Here is a 17920-nt window from a genome sequence, read left to right as displayed (position 1 = left end):
TGCAATATATTATTAAAAATTTTATTTCAGCAATAATAAAATAAAATCGATTAGACTTTGTAATGTAGGATTCCTCATAGTCCATTATTATATAATTATTATCCGTTTATCGAATTCTCGTTTTATTTCTTTAATTTTCTTATATTATTTTCACCTAGTGCCACCGAGTATGAGATAAGGTAATACGGTAATTGAGAATTTGCATAAGAATTGCAATAAAAATGCGTAAATTAACGAAATACGGTGAGGTTACGACTAGCATTTTATTGTCAATGTGATTCTGCTCTAAGGGTCAAATATATTCTTGATCTTATTCTTAAACACATTTCTTAATTCCGATTTTTCTTTATGATCCAAACTAAAAGCTTATCCTTAATTTTGTCTATAAACTCTTACCATAACTGAACCTTATTAATTTTTCCCGTTCTCAAATGTTACTGAATTATATTATGGATTTTATAAGTTCTAGTCCACTTCCTTCGTTTACAATTACTACTTTGAATCAATTGCCTAAAATTAATCAAGAATCCCTGTTCTTGTGTTCTGATTGAACTGTATTACTTACTTCACTTCATTATTTATGAACTTGTTTTCCAATCCGTCATTACAAAGTGAACTCTCACTTCCAAACATACTAAGGACCTACAATGAGACTACTGGATTTTTAAGAACTTTGTAAAAAAAAAGATCAGCTTGAATATGAAAAAAAAAATTGAGAAAAAATAAAATGCCTATTTTAGGGCACATTCAAACTCTTTAAAAAAGGGGTGGCAAAGCGTCCCAGGCTTTGCGAAATGCTCGAACTCGTGACTTAAATGCTATACCGCAAAAGTATTTTCGCATCATTTACCGTTTACCGGTTCTCAACCTATTTGAATCGATTCATAAATCTCAAAAAGATCCCCCAAAATAGTTATAAAAGTAATAGGATTGATTTTCAGATAATTTTTTTTATCGGTTATGAACCAGTTCATTACCGATTCAAAACCGATTGAAACCGGTTTAGGTTTGTCGGAAATTCCAAGACCTTTCCAACGACCCCAAGCATGACCCCATTTACTTGATAAATGCGCACTCTAGTGTCTTTTTAACCTTTGACCTTGAAAAAGCCGTATAAGGAATGATGGTATTTTCGTATATGGACGAAATGTTCGCCTAGATAAGCCCTTGATATAATCAGCAAACAGTTATAGAGGATAATATTACGTGTCTGTTAAGCTTAAAATAATCTAATTTAGACAATTATAAGTGATTACAAATTTCTTGAATTTTATTAAAAAAAAAAAAAAACAGTGTTATAGTGTCTACACACTAGAAGCAATTTTCGTCAAAAATTGCCTTTTTAAAAAAAATCTGACATTTCTGCCTACAAGGCTAGGGGAAATTTTCTTTAAAAATGCATTTTTTAAAGAAATTGCTCCTAGTGTGTAAATGATAATAGGGTGAAAGGAACACCTATTGACACTTTAAGAATTTATCATGCCATACTTATTGACACTTTCAGTACCTATTTAGGACATGAAATTTGAACATCTCTTTTTATAAGAAAAGGTAGATTGCAGGAAAAACATTATATTACTCGCATTTTACCAGATACTAATAAATTTCATCATTTTGACAAAAGTGTCAATTGGGGTTCTTTGTCGAAGAGATGTTCCTTCGACCCTACTCAATTTTAAATATTTGTACAAAAACAATAACTAAGTATCTGTTATAACATTTTCTTTTCTATTATAACTATTTTTCTTCTCTATTATAACATTTTATGCAAAATAAATTTTAATGCCTATCCAGCCCCTGAAGAAGGTCCATATCGAGACTTAAAGCTCTGGACAAGACTAAAAACTGTTTTCTTTTTTAACCACTTTTTTTCGCTTGTAAAATTCGGATATATCCCCAATGTTCAGATGTATCAATGTTTTTTTTTAACCCTCTAACAGTGTTTTCTTTAATAATGCAAAAAAAAAGTAGTAAAATAATTTTGTCTAGAGTAACTAATGGTCCAATAAACTCAAAAAAACCATCCATTCTTCATTATCTCTTTTCGTTTGAGCGCCAGGTGAGAAAAGGTAAAGACCGCCTGGAGACGGTCATTTCTGTTTAATGGCCTCTACACACTAGAGAATTTTATATCCATATAGAAGGGTTTTTCCTACACAAGCGTAGGGAATTTGCTTCAATATGGACATTTTTTAAAACTCGTAATTGCAACATGCCGCCGAACCAAAGGACCAAGCCAGAAATATTTAGGCGGGATTCTGGTGCCCGCTGAAACAATGAAGTATCAGACCACCTTCAATATGGACATAAATTTTTCTAGTGTTTAGAAGCCATAAAGCATCAAGACTGATTTTTTTTTTTGAAAAATAGTGAACAAATAGTAAAATAAAGATTTGAAAGTTTCTTATGAATGAATGTTCTATAATTATTTAAAAAAAAAATATTTTTATGAAAAAACATTTAGAATTTTTAGAATTAGATGTTAATGAAGCTGAAGGTGTGTCCACGAGACTGATTTTTAACGAATTGGTCATGGGTAAGGTATGAAAACGTCTCTTTCTTGTATAATTCGAATGTACTTTAAAATACATTGCTCATTTTCTAGCCTTATTTCACGATCTGGGACATTAAAAGTCGAAATTAGGGAATTTATCATCACTGTTGAAGTCTGCTTTTTTATCAATTTCGTTTAATTCGCAGAAATCCACCGTTTTATTCATTCTGGGTAGTTTTCGTGTCATCAAACAACCAAAACAATTAAATAAAAAAATCGGTAATTTTAGAAAATTTTACCCTTGAACGGATAAGACCGCCCACAGGCGGTCTTCCTTTTTTCCTTCTAAAACTCTTACTTCTAGTTTCTTGACACTTATCAATTGAAATATACAAACTAGAAGAACATATCTTTCAGGAAATAAGATTCTTACTGCAGTTAGATTACTTTAAAACAATTTTTTTACACTTTAATGGCCTCTACACATTGGGAGCAATTTTTGTCAAAAATTGCTTTTTTGAAGGAAATTCCCTGCAGCGTTGTAGGGAGAAACGTCAAATTTCTGTCAAAAACGCAATTTTTGACGAAAATTGCTCCCAATGTGTAGACACCTTAAAACGAAAAATGTTACAAACAAAATTTTGTTGTTTTTTTCTCTGACCTGTAACACAAAACTAAAGATGGTAACCAAACGAAAGGTCAAAATGAGTTCAGCTTCAGAAAATATGTATTTAGAAAATAAGACTATAACAGAAGACACTGTAGATATTTTTACTTCAAATAAGTAATATTATCGCAGTAAATGCGATTTATGGAATGACCGTCTTGAAACGATCTTACCTGTTAGAGCGTTAATGGTGCTAAACTGCATGACGTTGGAACAATAAAATAATGAATAATTTAGGATTAAAATTTTATTTTTAAGTAAATTAAAATATATAGTATAGTGGGGTAACTGGATCGTTTTCCGAGGAATGCCACTTAAACGCTTGTTCTTGTACTGATGAAAGTCTTTTTTACTTCTTCTAAATCCATAGAATTATTCACTGTTTCATTCAGAAACATGATATAAAAAAAATATCAAAAATATTAAAGAAAATTTATAAAATAATGATAATACTGAAATAAGTCAGCATGCACTAATTGGGTCGCCTTTTCGCTAATTCACTTTTAATTAAACCTTTGGATTTAAAATACTTTTTTCACAAGGAAAAAACAATAAATGTTTTCTATCAACCAGGTGTCATTAGCGAAAATATTAATACTAAAAAATTTTTAGTGAAGAACCCAGCTGGCACAAGATTGAAATGAGTCGATTACACTCACTTTTAATTGATAAAAATATTATTTTTGCTTTTTCTCAAACTTGAATAGTTATATTATGTTACTGTAGTGACTATATTACGAAAATAAAAATAAAAATATTATTTTAAGTGGATTAGTCATAAACGATCCAGATAGCGAAGCGCTCGGATTAGCACACTTGACTATATACTTAATCTATAGTATTATTCTAATGAATTTTAAAAATAGGAGAAAGCGCGCTACTTTAGGACGACTCAAGCTTCGGACAATTCAATTTTTTCTCTATGTTCCTTATGGATTTCACCAATAATGGCTCTTTTCTAGAAATTTGAAGCATTGGACTAGCTATTAAAATATAATATTTCAATGGGTTCAATTAATTTAAAACACATTGAAAAATATAAATTGTTCGAAGCTTGACTCGCCCGAAGGTAGCACACTTTCTCCTTTTGAGTTATTTTAGGATGTTATAAAAAAGGCAAAGATTTTCAAAATATATTTTGGGATAGAAAAATGCATTGATATTAATTTAATTAAAAGTAGAAAATCTTCAAAATTATGTGAAAAGTAATCAGTTCAATGGCAAATTAAAAATTCTCAGCAATTCTTATGACTAACTCTGTTTATCAGACATTGCGGGCGTTCTCTATCATCAGCCAATTTACCTCAATTCCATCCTCAACTATGGAGAAATTGTTGAATAATTAATTCGTGAACTCGGCATGTTATTCACCTTCTCCTTCCCTCGACCGTCCAAACCTCATAAAAAGAGAAAAAACGACGACGAAGAAATTCTTCAGCTAAAATACTCTGAAATATCGTCCATTTTATAATATAATTAACAACTAATGACAATCGGATTCTTTCTGTTTGAGCATCGAGAGATTCCTGCTGCTTCTGTTAATTTCGTTTATGCTTTATTGGATTGCCGCCACGAAGAAGAAAATCTCCAATTTAGAATAGATACTTGGCGTAAAGTCTCAATTCAGCGACTGATTTTATGATACACACTGGAATTGATCAGATATTATAACACCAAATGTTTATACTTGATGATTCAGACACCATTTTCCATATGGATTAACCATTGATTTTTTTTCCCCCGAAACAGATGCACGCCACAATATTATTGGTTTGGAGTGATCAATGATCACCACCCCAAAAACCTACATTATTGTGATATTCTCTGCATGTATCGCGATGGTGTCATATTTCAGTTTTAGTACAAAAATTTATTAAATTAGAAAGGAAAAATAATTAATTCAGCAATTCAGTGAATCACCCATAAAAGCTCAAACTAATCTTGTCATCGAGGCGTCGATCTCATGTTGTGAGGAAAATCTCATTCACTGCGGGTGGAAATAGCAAGAGAACGGTTCTTCTGAAACCATCCGAATTGAAGAAAATAAAGGCAACTCCTTCTGTTCCCCAAGACAGACAAAATGACATGGTGGTCATTTTTATTAAGAAGACACTCAATATTGAAGCATAAAAGCGCTAATATATGGATAATATATGCGAATTAATTAATAAATCAAGCTGATCAATAAACAAAAGAAGAGAGAAAAAAATATTGATTTGATTATTAATTTTATAAGAGTTTTGCTTTTTTTTGTTTGTGAAAAAAATAATTTGCATCGTCGTAGTCACAAATCTATGCCAAAGTCGTCGTGAAATTAGGATCGAATTTTATCCAAAAGTCGTTAAATTCCAATCATCGTGTCGCGCGATATTCACCAAAAGAAAATGCCAAAACTGTCGTCACCTTTTTGTAATTGATGATTTAGGATTCTCCCAGGGTTTGCCACTATATTGTAGAGCAGATTCCTGTTTGGACATTGCCAACAGTCATTCCAGGAGTAATCTCCTGAGGACTGTCCTGGATACGAACATTTCGAATGCATCCCTTGTAGAACTCCCTCGAAGTTAAGCCTCGTATCTGAAATTAAAGAGGAATGAATATGAAAGCACCCCTTTCATTCTTTACAGGAAATCTTGGAATGCGTTCAAATTCGACTGAGAGTTCAGTATTGGATGAAGTTATCTAATACAGGCTTCAGACCTAAGACTTAGCCATCTGACTTAACTCTTCTAATTCCAAATTAGGCACGATTTTTTAGAAATTTGTTGTTTAGTATTAGATTATAAGGGAAAATGATTCATTAGATTTTAAAAAATCAATAAAATTGCTTGTTATTTAGATTTTTGGGACCTTCGGGAACTCGGCTAAACCTCCAGTCTGAAGCCGGCATAACCGTGGTATCACACCACACTAGAGAATTTCACATTCAAATTTTAATGTGATTCACATTAATTGTTGCTGATATGTGTCATAATGTGCAATTTTCATCAAGAGCTTTTAGAAATCGATTCATTTAATGTTAAAAAAGTGGACTCGAGTCACAAAAATTGGTTTAAATAGATTAAAATAGCATAAATACGATTGATAATTAATGAGCAAATTAATGAGAATTGAGCAAATTTATGAGCAAAATTTGCTCATTAAATTTTCATCAGGTAACTACTTTATTGCAATCATTCGGGTAGTTTCTGCGCCACAATTTTCTCACCAATTTATTCGTGATTAAATTGTGATAAAAAGTAGTGCTAATACCTACTATTTATCGCGCACGAGACAAAAGCAGGAAAGGACAAAAGACCTTGAAAAAGATCGGTGCAGAGGATAAGTAAGAAAAAAGCTAAACAAAAATGTGTTCGATCTACACTTTATATTCCTTCACAAACTTCTAGGATTTCGTCGTTAAATGAGATGGTGGCCGAATTAATTGAGGCTGTGCATCAGGAAACCGTCATTTAGGACTACAACTGCCGGGAATATAAAAATAGAGGCAACCGATCTGATGACAAATTGTGTCACCAATCGCCGGAATTCATACCTCAGTCGGGATTTGGGAGATATTGGCTCCGTGATTTTCGTAGTCTTCTTTGATTTGAACACTGACAAAAAAAGAGTCTGCAATTAACTTTTTTTCCTCACAGCTGTAATACTTTTTAGGTGTAAAAATATATCAACACTTTTTAATGTTAATTTTAATTAACAAAAATTGTTAGATTATTTTAATTAAATTTCCCCGCTTCACACTTCTGTATCAGCCTATTGATCCAAATACTCATGCCAATTTTCTCAACTATAAAAAAATAATTTATTTTATACTGCCCCAATAATGTACTTAAAAATTGTACTGGGACATGAATCCATTAATAAATAAATAAATAAATAAATAATAAATATATCTTTTTAAGGATAAAATTAACATGAAAAAGGGTACATTTTACCCCTAATACACCTAAAAAGGGTAATATTTACACCGATTTCGAATCAATACTGTAGGGTAATATTAACTTATCCGGAATGTTTTGTTTTACTTTTTCGTATTTCTCTCAATAAAGCAGCTCTTTAAATTCCTCCGAAGTCATCCGGAGAAAATTATTATGTCTCAAAAAAATCGCCCCAAAGAATTTCAACGACACCATGTGAAGGTCGCGTTAGGAGCCAATCTCTCGCCCACAACCTCCTTCTTCTCGCTTAGCGAGTCCTTTTGCACGACATAAAAATAGTGTACAGGAGGAAAACTTCCTCTTCTTCACTAAAATCTCACATTTTTGCTCAAACGACTGAAATGCTTTAAAAACAAAAACACTCATCTGACAAACCGTGTGCCATCGTGACATTGAGCAATTCTAGCAATGTGTCCTGACTAAATCAGCGATTTCGAGTGGTTCTAGAAGTTTTAATGAGCAACTTTTCACTTTAACTTTAATGTGAAATTTTCTAGTGTGATAACTACGAAAGGAAATAAATTTTATGCAATTAAGGAAATGAGAAACTTTTTGTATCTGTTTAATGAAAAGAGTATTAAGGGGCAAAATGGGCAAAATAAATTACGAAACTCGAGAAACTTCAGAATATATATATTGTCAAACAGACGAAAACTTCATAAATATTCGCAAAACTCTTAAAAATCAAATTGGTAAGCAAATAATACAAGATGGTCAGTTAAAAACGGAAGCCTGATAACTCCCTTTAAATAAAATCGAAATGAAAAACAATGTTTTTTAATTATTCAGAACTGATAAAAATTCGATTCTTGTGGATGATTACAAACTATAAGGATGTCCAAATGTAAGATATTTTTTGTAGGACCTCAATTAATTCCTGAGCTTAGATATTTTTGATTAAAAATTGTGAAATTGGCTTGCAGCATATGCTGCGGTCCGGAAAGAATTAAACGAACAAAAAATTCTTTTGCTCGTTTAATTGAAATTTTGTCAAAAGGATTATATTTACCAATTTGACAAAACTTTTTCTTGCATTTTATATGGAAGCACACCCTTTTGACAAACTTTTAACAAGATCCAGTTGGCCACCGAATTTCTAAATTTCTAAAACATATCTAAAAATGAAGAAAAACGCAATTAAAGGGAAAAGGGAGATATAAGAAATCATTATGATCTGCAGTGCTGGCCAAAATCCCAAAGAGACAAAATTCCAAATGGGTCGATATCGCGAATTGGACAAATCCCGATTAGGCCAAAAACCCGAATATAGCTAAAATCTCGAAATGTCAAAAAACCAAATCGCAAAATTCCGAATGTTCAAAATCCTGAAAGAGACGGAATTACAGGGAGGGTAGTGTGTGGAAAAATTTCCCAAAAGCAGAAGCGTGGGAGTAGCTATGACACATTCAAGAATTTGGGATATTGGCTTTCGAGATTTTGACCGGGAACCATGTTCTAGTATCAGGACGATCTACTCTACGACCTTTAATTTTTACAACTTTTCGTCTTTCTAAAAGCAAATTACAATCAAAGACGTCTTTCTTTGATTTTACGAACCTGCCCTCGCCTCAAAGTAATGAAGTCTATCAGTCGAATTGAGGATTCATGTAAGATCGCATACGATACTGTTTAAAAGAATTTTAGCTAACTTACCTTGTGAAGGTAAGGATGTCCTCCCAGGAACAGTGGTCTAGTTGTGTCTGCAGAAGGTGTCTTTGTTGGTCCAATCTGTGGCTTAGAGTTGATCTTGTTCACTTTAATAGTGATGACAAACTTAGACTTAACCACAGTAACTGTTCTCCATTCGCCATCGCAGAAGTTCTCATTGGGTTCAGGATTGAAGACAGCTTCAAATGGTCCATCTCCGTTATCAACAACAAAGCTAATATTTCCCTTAACCAACTGAACGATCATGAAGGCTCTGCGCCCATGGACAGACAGCAGTAGTCCATCCTGTGTTCGTGGTTTGATATCCATGGAAATGGTCATGTCACTTCCAACACGGAAGCGTTCTCTTAGCTTCACATAGCCACCACCGAAGAAGTTACCTTGTTCAACTTGTTCTGAACAAGGGACAACACCTTCAAGTTTGGCAGCATCTCCAACAGGGCGTCCAGCAGATTGGAAGTTGCGTATGCAACCCTTGAAGTATTTGCCCTTCTCTAGTTTCAGGTTGATGTAGGAATCTTCGACAACCTGTTGCGACAGTCCTCCCAAATAGTACGGTGGATGAACTGACATAGCTCTCAATTGTTCAGTAGCTTCTCCTCCACTGATATCATCATCATCGACAATCAATTTTCCTTTACTGTGAGAGCGAGAGAAGAAAACAGTATGCCACTCATTGTTGTGGTACTCATACTGAGAAGACATATTGACCATATTGGCACCTCCTTTGAACACATGATGCAGCCTACCCTTCTGCAGGTACAAGGCTATGAAGTCCGTATGCCGCGAATCTGCAGCATAGAAGAGAACACCATCAGGATCGGGAGTCTTGAATTGCAAGGAGAAGTCATAGGCTCTCTTTGGTTTAATTGGCATCTGAAGGTACTCAAGTCGGGTATTGAGTCCTGTACCGAACCTATACCCAGCCTCAAAATCAACGTCCCAAACTGGCTCTGCTGGAAGTCTACATTCTGTCTGTGGTGGTGGCTTTGGTGTTTCTGGTCGTCGATATGGTCTTTGGGTTGTTGTAGTTGTTGTTGTAGTTGTTGTAGGTTTAGGGGTGGTTTCCACATGAGCTGATGGCATTTCAGGACGTGTTACAGGTTCCTTCTCTCTCTCATGCTCATGCACAACCTCATTCATTGTATCATCAACCGGAGGACCAAATCTTGGTGGTAGGGCAGTTGCACCTTCTTCCGGGTAATAGTGTTTGACCTTCCACAAGTCATATTCAAGCAGATCTGGATGACATTCAGATAGAACAGCATTGGTCTTATCTGTTGACTCTGCAAAGTTGGCAACATCTCCGTTGACGGTCACATCACTTATGCAACCAACGAAGTAAGCTGTGGTCTTCAAAGAGTTCTTTGGTACGCGATAGTTCTGCGGAAGACCTCCGAAGAAGATGTCACCATGGCTTATTTGCAAAAGAGGTGCTGGAGCATCAGTTCCATAGTGACTTTCATCATCAATATCCAGTCGAAGACTTTGGCTATCGTGTGTTGCTGTAACGATATGCCATTCCCCATCGTTCAAAGCTCGGCCAACAACAGATTCCCTGTTGCTGGATAGTATTAGATGGCCATCGTGAAGGACTAAACCAATATTCGAACTCTGGTCGTGATTGGTAGCATAGAAGATAACTCCTTCAGCCTGTTTACTCTTGAACTTCAGGTTGACTTGGAAGTAGTTGTCCGAAGTCACGTTTCCACGGCGTAGATAGCCAGGTTCATTCGGTTTGAATGTAAGGGATGTGGAGAGTTTGTTTGGACAGCCTGGTCGGACACCATAAGCTTTGAGATTTCGACTAAGGTCAACCGGAGAGCCGGCAATATGAACTCCATCGATGCAACCATCAAAACCTTGGCTGGTCACTTCGCTATGATTCAAACGACCCGGGAAGCCGCCAAAGTACATTGAGTCTGATATCTTGAGATTCTCCTCTGACCCTTCATATATCTCTTCTTCATACATCGGTTTGTAGTCTACGGTTAGAACACCCTTTCGACCCTCTCTGACCGCTTCAACGTAATGCCATTCGTTGTCATTGAACTTAGCTGTGGTATGCATACTAACGGCATGTTGTCCCAATTTGAATTGGAAGTGAACTTCACCATTTTTCAATTCAACAGCTATGAAGTGTCGATGCTTTCCAGCATAGAACATCAAACCATCTCGGGAATCTCTGCTTGCCTTGAACTTGAACAGAATGCTTGAGCGTGTTTTTAGGGAGTAAGGCTTGGAGTCTAAGATGACATAACCGTTGCCGTTAAAGCGGAATCCAGTTGTCGGGGCATCATGTGTGACGAGCCTATCCCTTTCTTTAGCTCCATCAGTGTTGTCCTGTCCATCAACAAAGTTCCACAGTCCGACGTCCTGATCCCCAATCTTCAGATCTTCTATCTGTCCGTCGAAGGAATTGTAGGTGAGTCCAGGTTGTGGAACAAAGTCAGGAGGATAGCCACCAACAAAGAGACGGCTGTCCTTATCAACGTTGAATACTGAGTACGGTCCGGGTAGGGTTTCGTTGACTGTATGCAGTTTCTCTGATCCATCGTCCAATTCTTCCCTGATTGTAAGCTGCACATTATTTCCCGTTCGTTCAATGATTGCCTCATGCCACTTTCCGTCGGCAACAAACTTTCTGTTAATGACTTTCTCAGGCCCATATCCCAGATCCATTGTAAGGGCTGGGTAGCCATTCTCAACTTCCAGTGCCATGAAGTCATTGTGCTTTGGTCTGCTTTCTTCGGTACCTTGCTCATTTCCTAGGTACACGAGGAAGCCGTTAGGTTTCTCCGTATTGAAGAACAGCGACATCTTTGTATTTGAAGCCAGCAGCGGAAGATTTGGCGGTGTCTTAAGTTCAAGTGTTGTGTTCGGATGGAAGCTCACGCCGACTTTAACACTGTTTGCCAAATCCCTTGCCATCTCAACCTGCTTCCTCAGTTTACCAATTCGGTCTCCAAGATCACTCGAAATAAGATTCGTTGCGTTTTGCCTCTGTTCGAGTTCCTCAACGAGATTCTCCAAGTTCGGCACAATCGTCTTAACTTGGTCAACCTGATTGGAAATTTGAGTAATGTCCTTGCTGGTCTTATCAACTTCTTTGGGGAGTTCTTCAGCACGAACCAGGTCATCAGGCAGGGATCTTACTATCGGTTTTAGAACTTTAAGTGACTCCCGCGCTTTCTTATTTGCAACATCGGACACTTCCTTAGCTTCTTCTAATTCTTTCGTCTTCGGCGCACCAATAATTGAATCTAGTGAAACATTTATAGCAGTATTTTGATCATCACTGTTCTGATTCATATCTTGGATTTTCTTCACATCATTCATGGATTTTTCCAATCGTGGTTGAAGGTCAACTTTGACTGAATTGAGTGCTCTCTGGGCATTTACCAGCAATTCACTTGCGACTTGATCAGAATGTCCTGCGCGATCTTCAATTCCTGTTGTGAGATCTGTTGCATTACCTGCAGCGAAGATAGCTTCACGTACAGCTTTGCGTGCATCATTTGTAGTGTTGACGATGTCAGAATAGGATGTTGCAGCTCGAATTGCAGGTCCTGAATTTCCTTCGATGTGTGACATCTGATTGAGCAAGTCTTGAAATGTAATCCGAAGATTTTGAGCATGGATAGCAGCATCTCTAAGTTTATCAGTTCTGTTCTTGTAGTCGACGTCCCTACTTGGCAGGATATTGGCAACAAGCATATTCATATCTTTCAGTTCATAGTTTGCTCTGTCGATTTCCTTGGTGTTTTCAACAATCCCATTGAGCATATTTGTGGCATTTTGCAGCGTATGTCTACCCTCCTGCAGATGTCGCCTAGCTTCCTTCGTCTGATCTGCCAGAGTTTCGAACTTCGAGTTGATTTTTGCCTGCTTGTTTTTCTCATTCAGTAACCTCGCCATAAGAGCCTTCTCCTTAGCCGATGTGCCCAATTTGAAAGAATCAGTCAGCCTATCCTGGAAATCAAGCGTTGCATTCTGTAAATTCTGCATCTGTAGGTACTGAAGGTTGGCCGGCAAGTTAGTCACATCGATCACCATCAATTGCTTTCGAGACTGCTCCAATTGCTCATTTGCTGGCTCCAAATCAATGTTATACTCAAGGATACCTTTGAGCAACGCTTCAGCTTCATCTCTCGCTTTGTCAATGTGAGTCTCTTCTTCGGCATCATCAAGGCTGTTAGCCAACTTCTTCACCTCATTCACTGTTGACTCTGCAGCTGCATGAGTATCGAGACTTTGATCTAGTACATCTATAGCTTTCTTGTGCAACTCTCTTTCTTTGTCCTTCAACTCATTGGCATTCAAGTCAGCGTAGTTGATCCTCCTTTCGGCATTTTTGGTTTCTTGCTCCAGAGCTTCAATGTCATTAACCAAGGGATTCAAATTAACACCTTTCGGATCAAGAGCAAGTACCTGCGGCTGGATTTCGTTCGCCAACTCGTCGAAGTAGTTCAGCTTCTGTGCTGTGAAGTAACCTCCAGCAATGGTTTGGAAGTCTTCTACTACAGGACCAAGCATGGAACTAAGTGAGTCCGTTACGTCGAGTAAAGCATGGTGACAGATGTCACACTCCTGGCATCCGGACTCAGGGATGAGAACCCAACGATATGGGCAAGAATCACACTTCTCTCCGACAACTCCCGGCAGGCATTCACATTGACCAGTTAAGGCATTGCATCCCAGTCCTCTGGAGTAGTCCGTATTACAAGAGCAAGCTGGAAGAAAATATAAACGGTCACGTACTACGTCCTTCGTCAAGTCCGTTAATTACTTACGCAAGCATCCTGAACTAGTATAATTCCAGTATCCCGGTTGACATCGATCGCATTGACGTCCAGTAACTCCTGGCATGCATCTACAATCCCCAGTATGATCATCACATTGCGTACTTTCTGAAGCCACACCGCAGTCACAGGACTTACAACCCAAACCAGAATCGAAACCGTAGTGGTCGTCATCGCAACGATCGCACTTGTCACCAACAACATTCCTCAAGCAGTGGCATGTACCAACATGAGAATCGCAGTACTCTGTTCCCATTTGGTCGCACACACAGCTCTGGCAGTCCTTAAGATCAATAGCGTCCCCGTAGAATCCAGGAGCGCAGAGATTGCAGGCTGCTCCGAATGTATTATTGAGACAGAGAAGACATTCTCCAGTAACCGAATCGCATGATCCCGGAACATTTGGATCGATGTTTCCGGAGCATTCGCAAGGAACGCAAAAGTTGCCCTCCTTCTCGGGTTCCCCGAAGAATCCAGCAGCGCAACTTTCGCACCTAGCTCCTGTATAACCCGGTTTACACTCACAATGGATCTGGTATCCGTCATCAGACACTTCGCAGCTCGTGGCGAAATTATTGCCTTCAATTGGCATTGGACATGCGCAGATCATGCAATCATAGGGACTACCATATGTAGCGTTTCCGTAGAATCCTTCGATGCAAGTCTCACAGTGATCTCCGGTGGTTGAATGCAAGCAATCGTGACAGATTCCCGTATTGTAATCGCAAGTCTTGGCATGTCCGTTGCACTGGCATGGAATGCAGTAGCCACCATGAGGTCCGTTGGGATCACGATAGTATCCTGGAGCGCAGTCTTCGCACGACAATCCCTGATATCCTGCAGGACAGTAGCACTTCTCTACAGCCAAATCCTCGTACAACCCGTAGTTCTCAAGGTCTGCATCTGCCATGGTTAGAGCAACCTCGGACAACCTCGAAACTTTCGTAGACTCCCAGTACGTTCCTCTAATGTATATCTTCTCAAGGCACTTCAGAAGAGTCATGAATTGCTCACGTGTTACTGGAGCTCCGCTTGTGGTCCTATAGAAGAAATGAAAGATTTCAGAACACGTCATCCAAAAGCGAAAAACGAAGTCTCACCTGAAATTCGACTCGATCATCTTGACGGACCCAGTAAACGGGTATCCATTCGCCGGTTGCTCGTAACTCTGATGAACCAAAGTCTGGTCCTTGCCCTTTAGAATGACGTCAGGAGCAATGACCGCTTTTCCGTGCAGTCCAGTTGTGTAAAGAATATTGTAAGTCAGGTAACCACCGTAAGCTGTAAGATGATTGTCCTGACCAACAAGTCTATCAATCATGCCGAAATAAACAACGCCAAGTTTTTCAGTGTCCAAATTTGAGTAGTCCACATGGATTTCCAAACGTAGATCATCTATGAGGATATTTGGTGTATCGGTTGGCCATTGATCAATATGAACTTCATCGGGAGTGATAGCAATCGAAGCGATCGACACATCCTTGAATACGCTGATGTTTAGAGGACGTAGAAAAGCACTTTCACAGCGTGTGGTTTTACCAAAGCAGAAGCACTTGGTGCAACCATCGGGATTCGATGCTTGCAGGTTGTAAGTACCTTCCTCACAATCCCTGCAATTTTGGCCAACAACATTCTTCTTGCAGTTGCACGACTCGTCAACTTGATCGCAAATTTCAAAGGTAGTTCCTCTGACATCGCAATTGCAGGGATCGCAGTAGGGGAAGTTGAAGTATCCATTCTCGCATTTATCGCAAGCCCTGTTCACTACGTGTGGTTTGCATGTACAGCTTCCGTTGTTGATGTCACACTGAAGATTCCCAAAAGTACCCAGCGGATCGCAATGGCAATCCCTGCATCCGCTAACACTGTCGAATCCGTAAGCATAGGGGGCACATTTGTCACATCTCTCCCCAATAACATTCGTCGGACAGATACAGGCTCCAGTTTGAACGTCGCATTGAGCTGTTGTTGGGCAGTTGCAAGGTTTGCAGTGCGGGAAACCATAGTAACCAATACGACAAGTGTCACACTGTCGGCCGGTAATATAGGGTCCACACTGACACTGTCCACCGAAGGGATCACATTCCAAACTTGTTGATCCGTCAATATCACAAGCACATGGTAGGGCTCCGTGGTTGTAGTCAGCAGTAAGAGAAAATACTGCCTTCTTACAGAATTCTGATGCATTGAGCTGGATATGGAAGTGATCCTGACCACAGTACTGAATGAATTCCTTGGTCTGATCGAAGGTTTCCTGGGTCAAAAGATACTCCTTGAATTGATCAGCTGGAACCAGGAGAACAAAGTCCAACCAAACTTCTTTGCTAGGATCAGCATTAGTCAGGGTCAATCCAAAGGAGTCCTCGATGTCAAACCAGATGTAATCACCTTCACCTTTAACCACTTCTCGGCAACCAATGTTAGATGGACAATGACGAACCGGGAACTTGCCCTCAAGGGTCTGCTGATCAACCTGGATTCGGTAGTCAATGTTGAACTTAGGATGATATGGTTGGTAGAATTTCACCAGGATAACATATCGACCTGGACTAGGGACCTTTGATCTGATCTCAATGGTAGTTAGATCACGATTAAGATTAATGAGTTTGGTGTTGTTATCGAATACAACGTCTGAAAGATTATCAGACACCATATCTTCATGATCAGTTTCAAACTCAATCTTCTTCGAATCAGGAACAGTTCTGAAGGATCCCTTGACACATTCTCCATCTCGCATTACGCAAACTTGACTTGGAGTGACATAGTCGAGAGACCATTGAGACAGAGGAATTGCAGTAACTGAGATGATACCGATATCCTTGCGTCCAGCATTGAGCACAACAGTATGCTCAACATCGTTGTCCAGGTGAACGATTTTTTCCCGGGAATTGGAATCAATTACAGGTTGGCGGCAAGGCGTAGTGTAAGAACAAGGGTAGTAAGTAATAACACCATCGTCGTCGTCTCCCACCAACTGAACACTAGCCAGTTCAGGCTCAACGTAGTCCCGTCTTGTAATGTAGTCAACAACAAGGATATATTTTCCTGATTGCCACACTCTAATGGGGAAGTAAAGCTTGGGTTGGTAACCATTGAGTACAGGTATCTGATCTTCTCCCTGAATTGATAAATGCTCATAGTCTGAATACTGCATGACTGTAGAAGTGGATGATTTGTCTTCGGTATTGTATCCAGTGTAAGCAGGAGTATACATTTTGATACTCGGATATTTGAAGTGACTACAGAGACTGAGATCTGTGATTTCACAGGGATTTTCAATTTTCCTCGTCAAAATCGAAGCTTCATAGTAAGCAGCTGGTAGAAGAACAAAGTAATCCAAAAAGATGACCTTATCAATAGTGGTTTTGATGGTATAGTGACCAGGATCAAGAACAATAGGAGATGGTATTTCTCCCCTTACTCCTGAAACAGTGACAAACTGCGGACTATCCGTTGGCTTGAAGAGAACTTTAGCACTAGAAGTAAAAAAGGGAAATAGATTCTAAGTTTGCTACACAATTTCGTGTGTAAGGGTTCCTAAAGGTCTTTTTATAATTTTGATTGAGTCTTCTTTCTCTATATCCCTGATAATCCATTACGGGAAACTCTTTCTTTTGTGGAATTATTTGGCAGGTGAACTATACCTAAACACGAAATATATGGTAACCGGGGACGCAACATCCAGATTCCGTCAGAACATCACCCTGGACGAATGGCATATTGAAGCTGACAATGACTTCAAATACCAAATACCTTCGTTAAGTACCAACGACGCGAAACGAAGTCGGGATAGAGGTTTACGAGAAACTTACAGCTGGAAGTAGAGATGCTTTTGCACTCTCGTTGATCAAAGAACGTCTCGCGGTCAACAAAGATCAAAATCTACAGATCCATACTAAAACCAGTGACTATGTATGATCTGGAAATAACACCGTTGCCCTCACACAAGAAAGCAAGCTATTGATCTTCGAAGACAGGTCTTACGATCTTTGGCCCTCTCTAGGATGCAAGTACAAAGGAATTCCGATCAAGTACCAATCATGAACTAGGGGAGCTGAATGAAAGGACCGACATGCCCTATCAGAGAAAGAAGACCAATCTGACTCGGTCAGATCTACCGTATACCAAAGGACAGAGTTCGTAGAAAACTCTATGGGCAGAACCAGAAGCGTTGGAGCGGTTAACCTTATGCCGAAAATAGACACAGGCTGATCCTAGAGAATACTCAGCTCGTAAAATTTGACGGTAAAGGATCAGCCCAAACTATCATACACTGAGGATTTTGGGATCAAGGATTAGCGTTTTCAGCGTAAATTTCTATTAAATTTCCACACTTTGATTGCTGAAAGGC

The 17920-nt window shown here is 38.6% G+C and overlaps 1 protein-coding gene across 1 annotated transcript in view; it reads right to left on the bottom strand.

Annotated features, from left to right (window-relative positions):
• Positions 1-5215: 5215 nt before the first annotated feature.
• Positions 5216-17920, bottom strand: part of LOC129802380 (laminin subunit alpha) — a 32828-nt gene continuing 20123 nt past the window's right edge. Inside the window, exons 9-12 of the mRNA XM_055848142.1 lie at positions 14670-17045; positions 13561-14609; positions 8753-13500; positions 5216-5738 (exon numbers count right to left, since the gene is read on the bottom strand). Of these exons, the coding sequence (XP_055704117.1) occupies positions 5607-5738; positions 8753-13500; positions 13561-14609; positions 14670-17045 (8305 nt within the window). The 3' untranslated portion in view covers positions 5216-5606. The remainder of the gene's footprint in view (positions 5739-8752; positions 13501-13560; positions 14610-14669; positions 17046-17920) is intronic.

Source organism: Phlebotomus papatasi, chromosome 2 (assembly GCF_024763615.1).
Source record: "Phlebotomus papatasi isolate M1 chromosome 2, Ppap_2.1, whole genome shotgun sequence".
In the NCBI taxonomy this organism is placed as follows: domain Eukaryota; kingdom Metazoa; phylum Arthropoda; class Insecta; order Diptera; family Psychodidae; genus Phlebotomus; species Phlebotomus papatasi.
The sequence above is the reverse complement of the archived record's forward strand: the minus strand, read 5'-3'. Positions and strand labels throughout refer to the sequence as shown.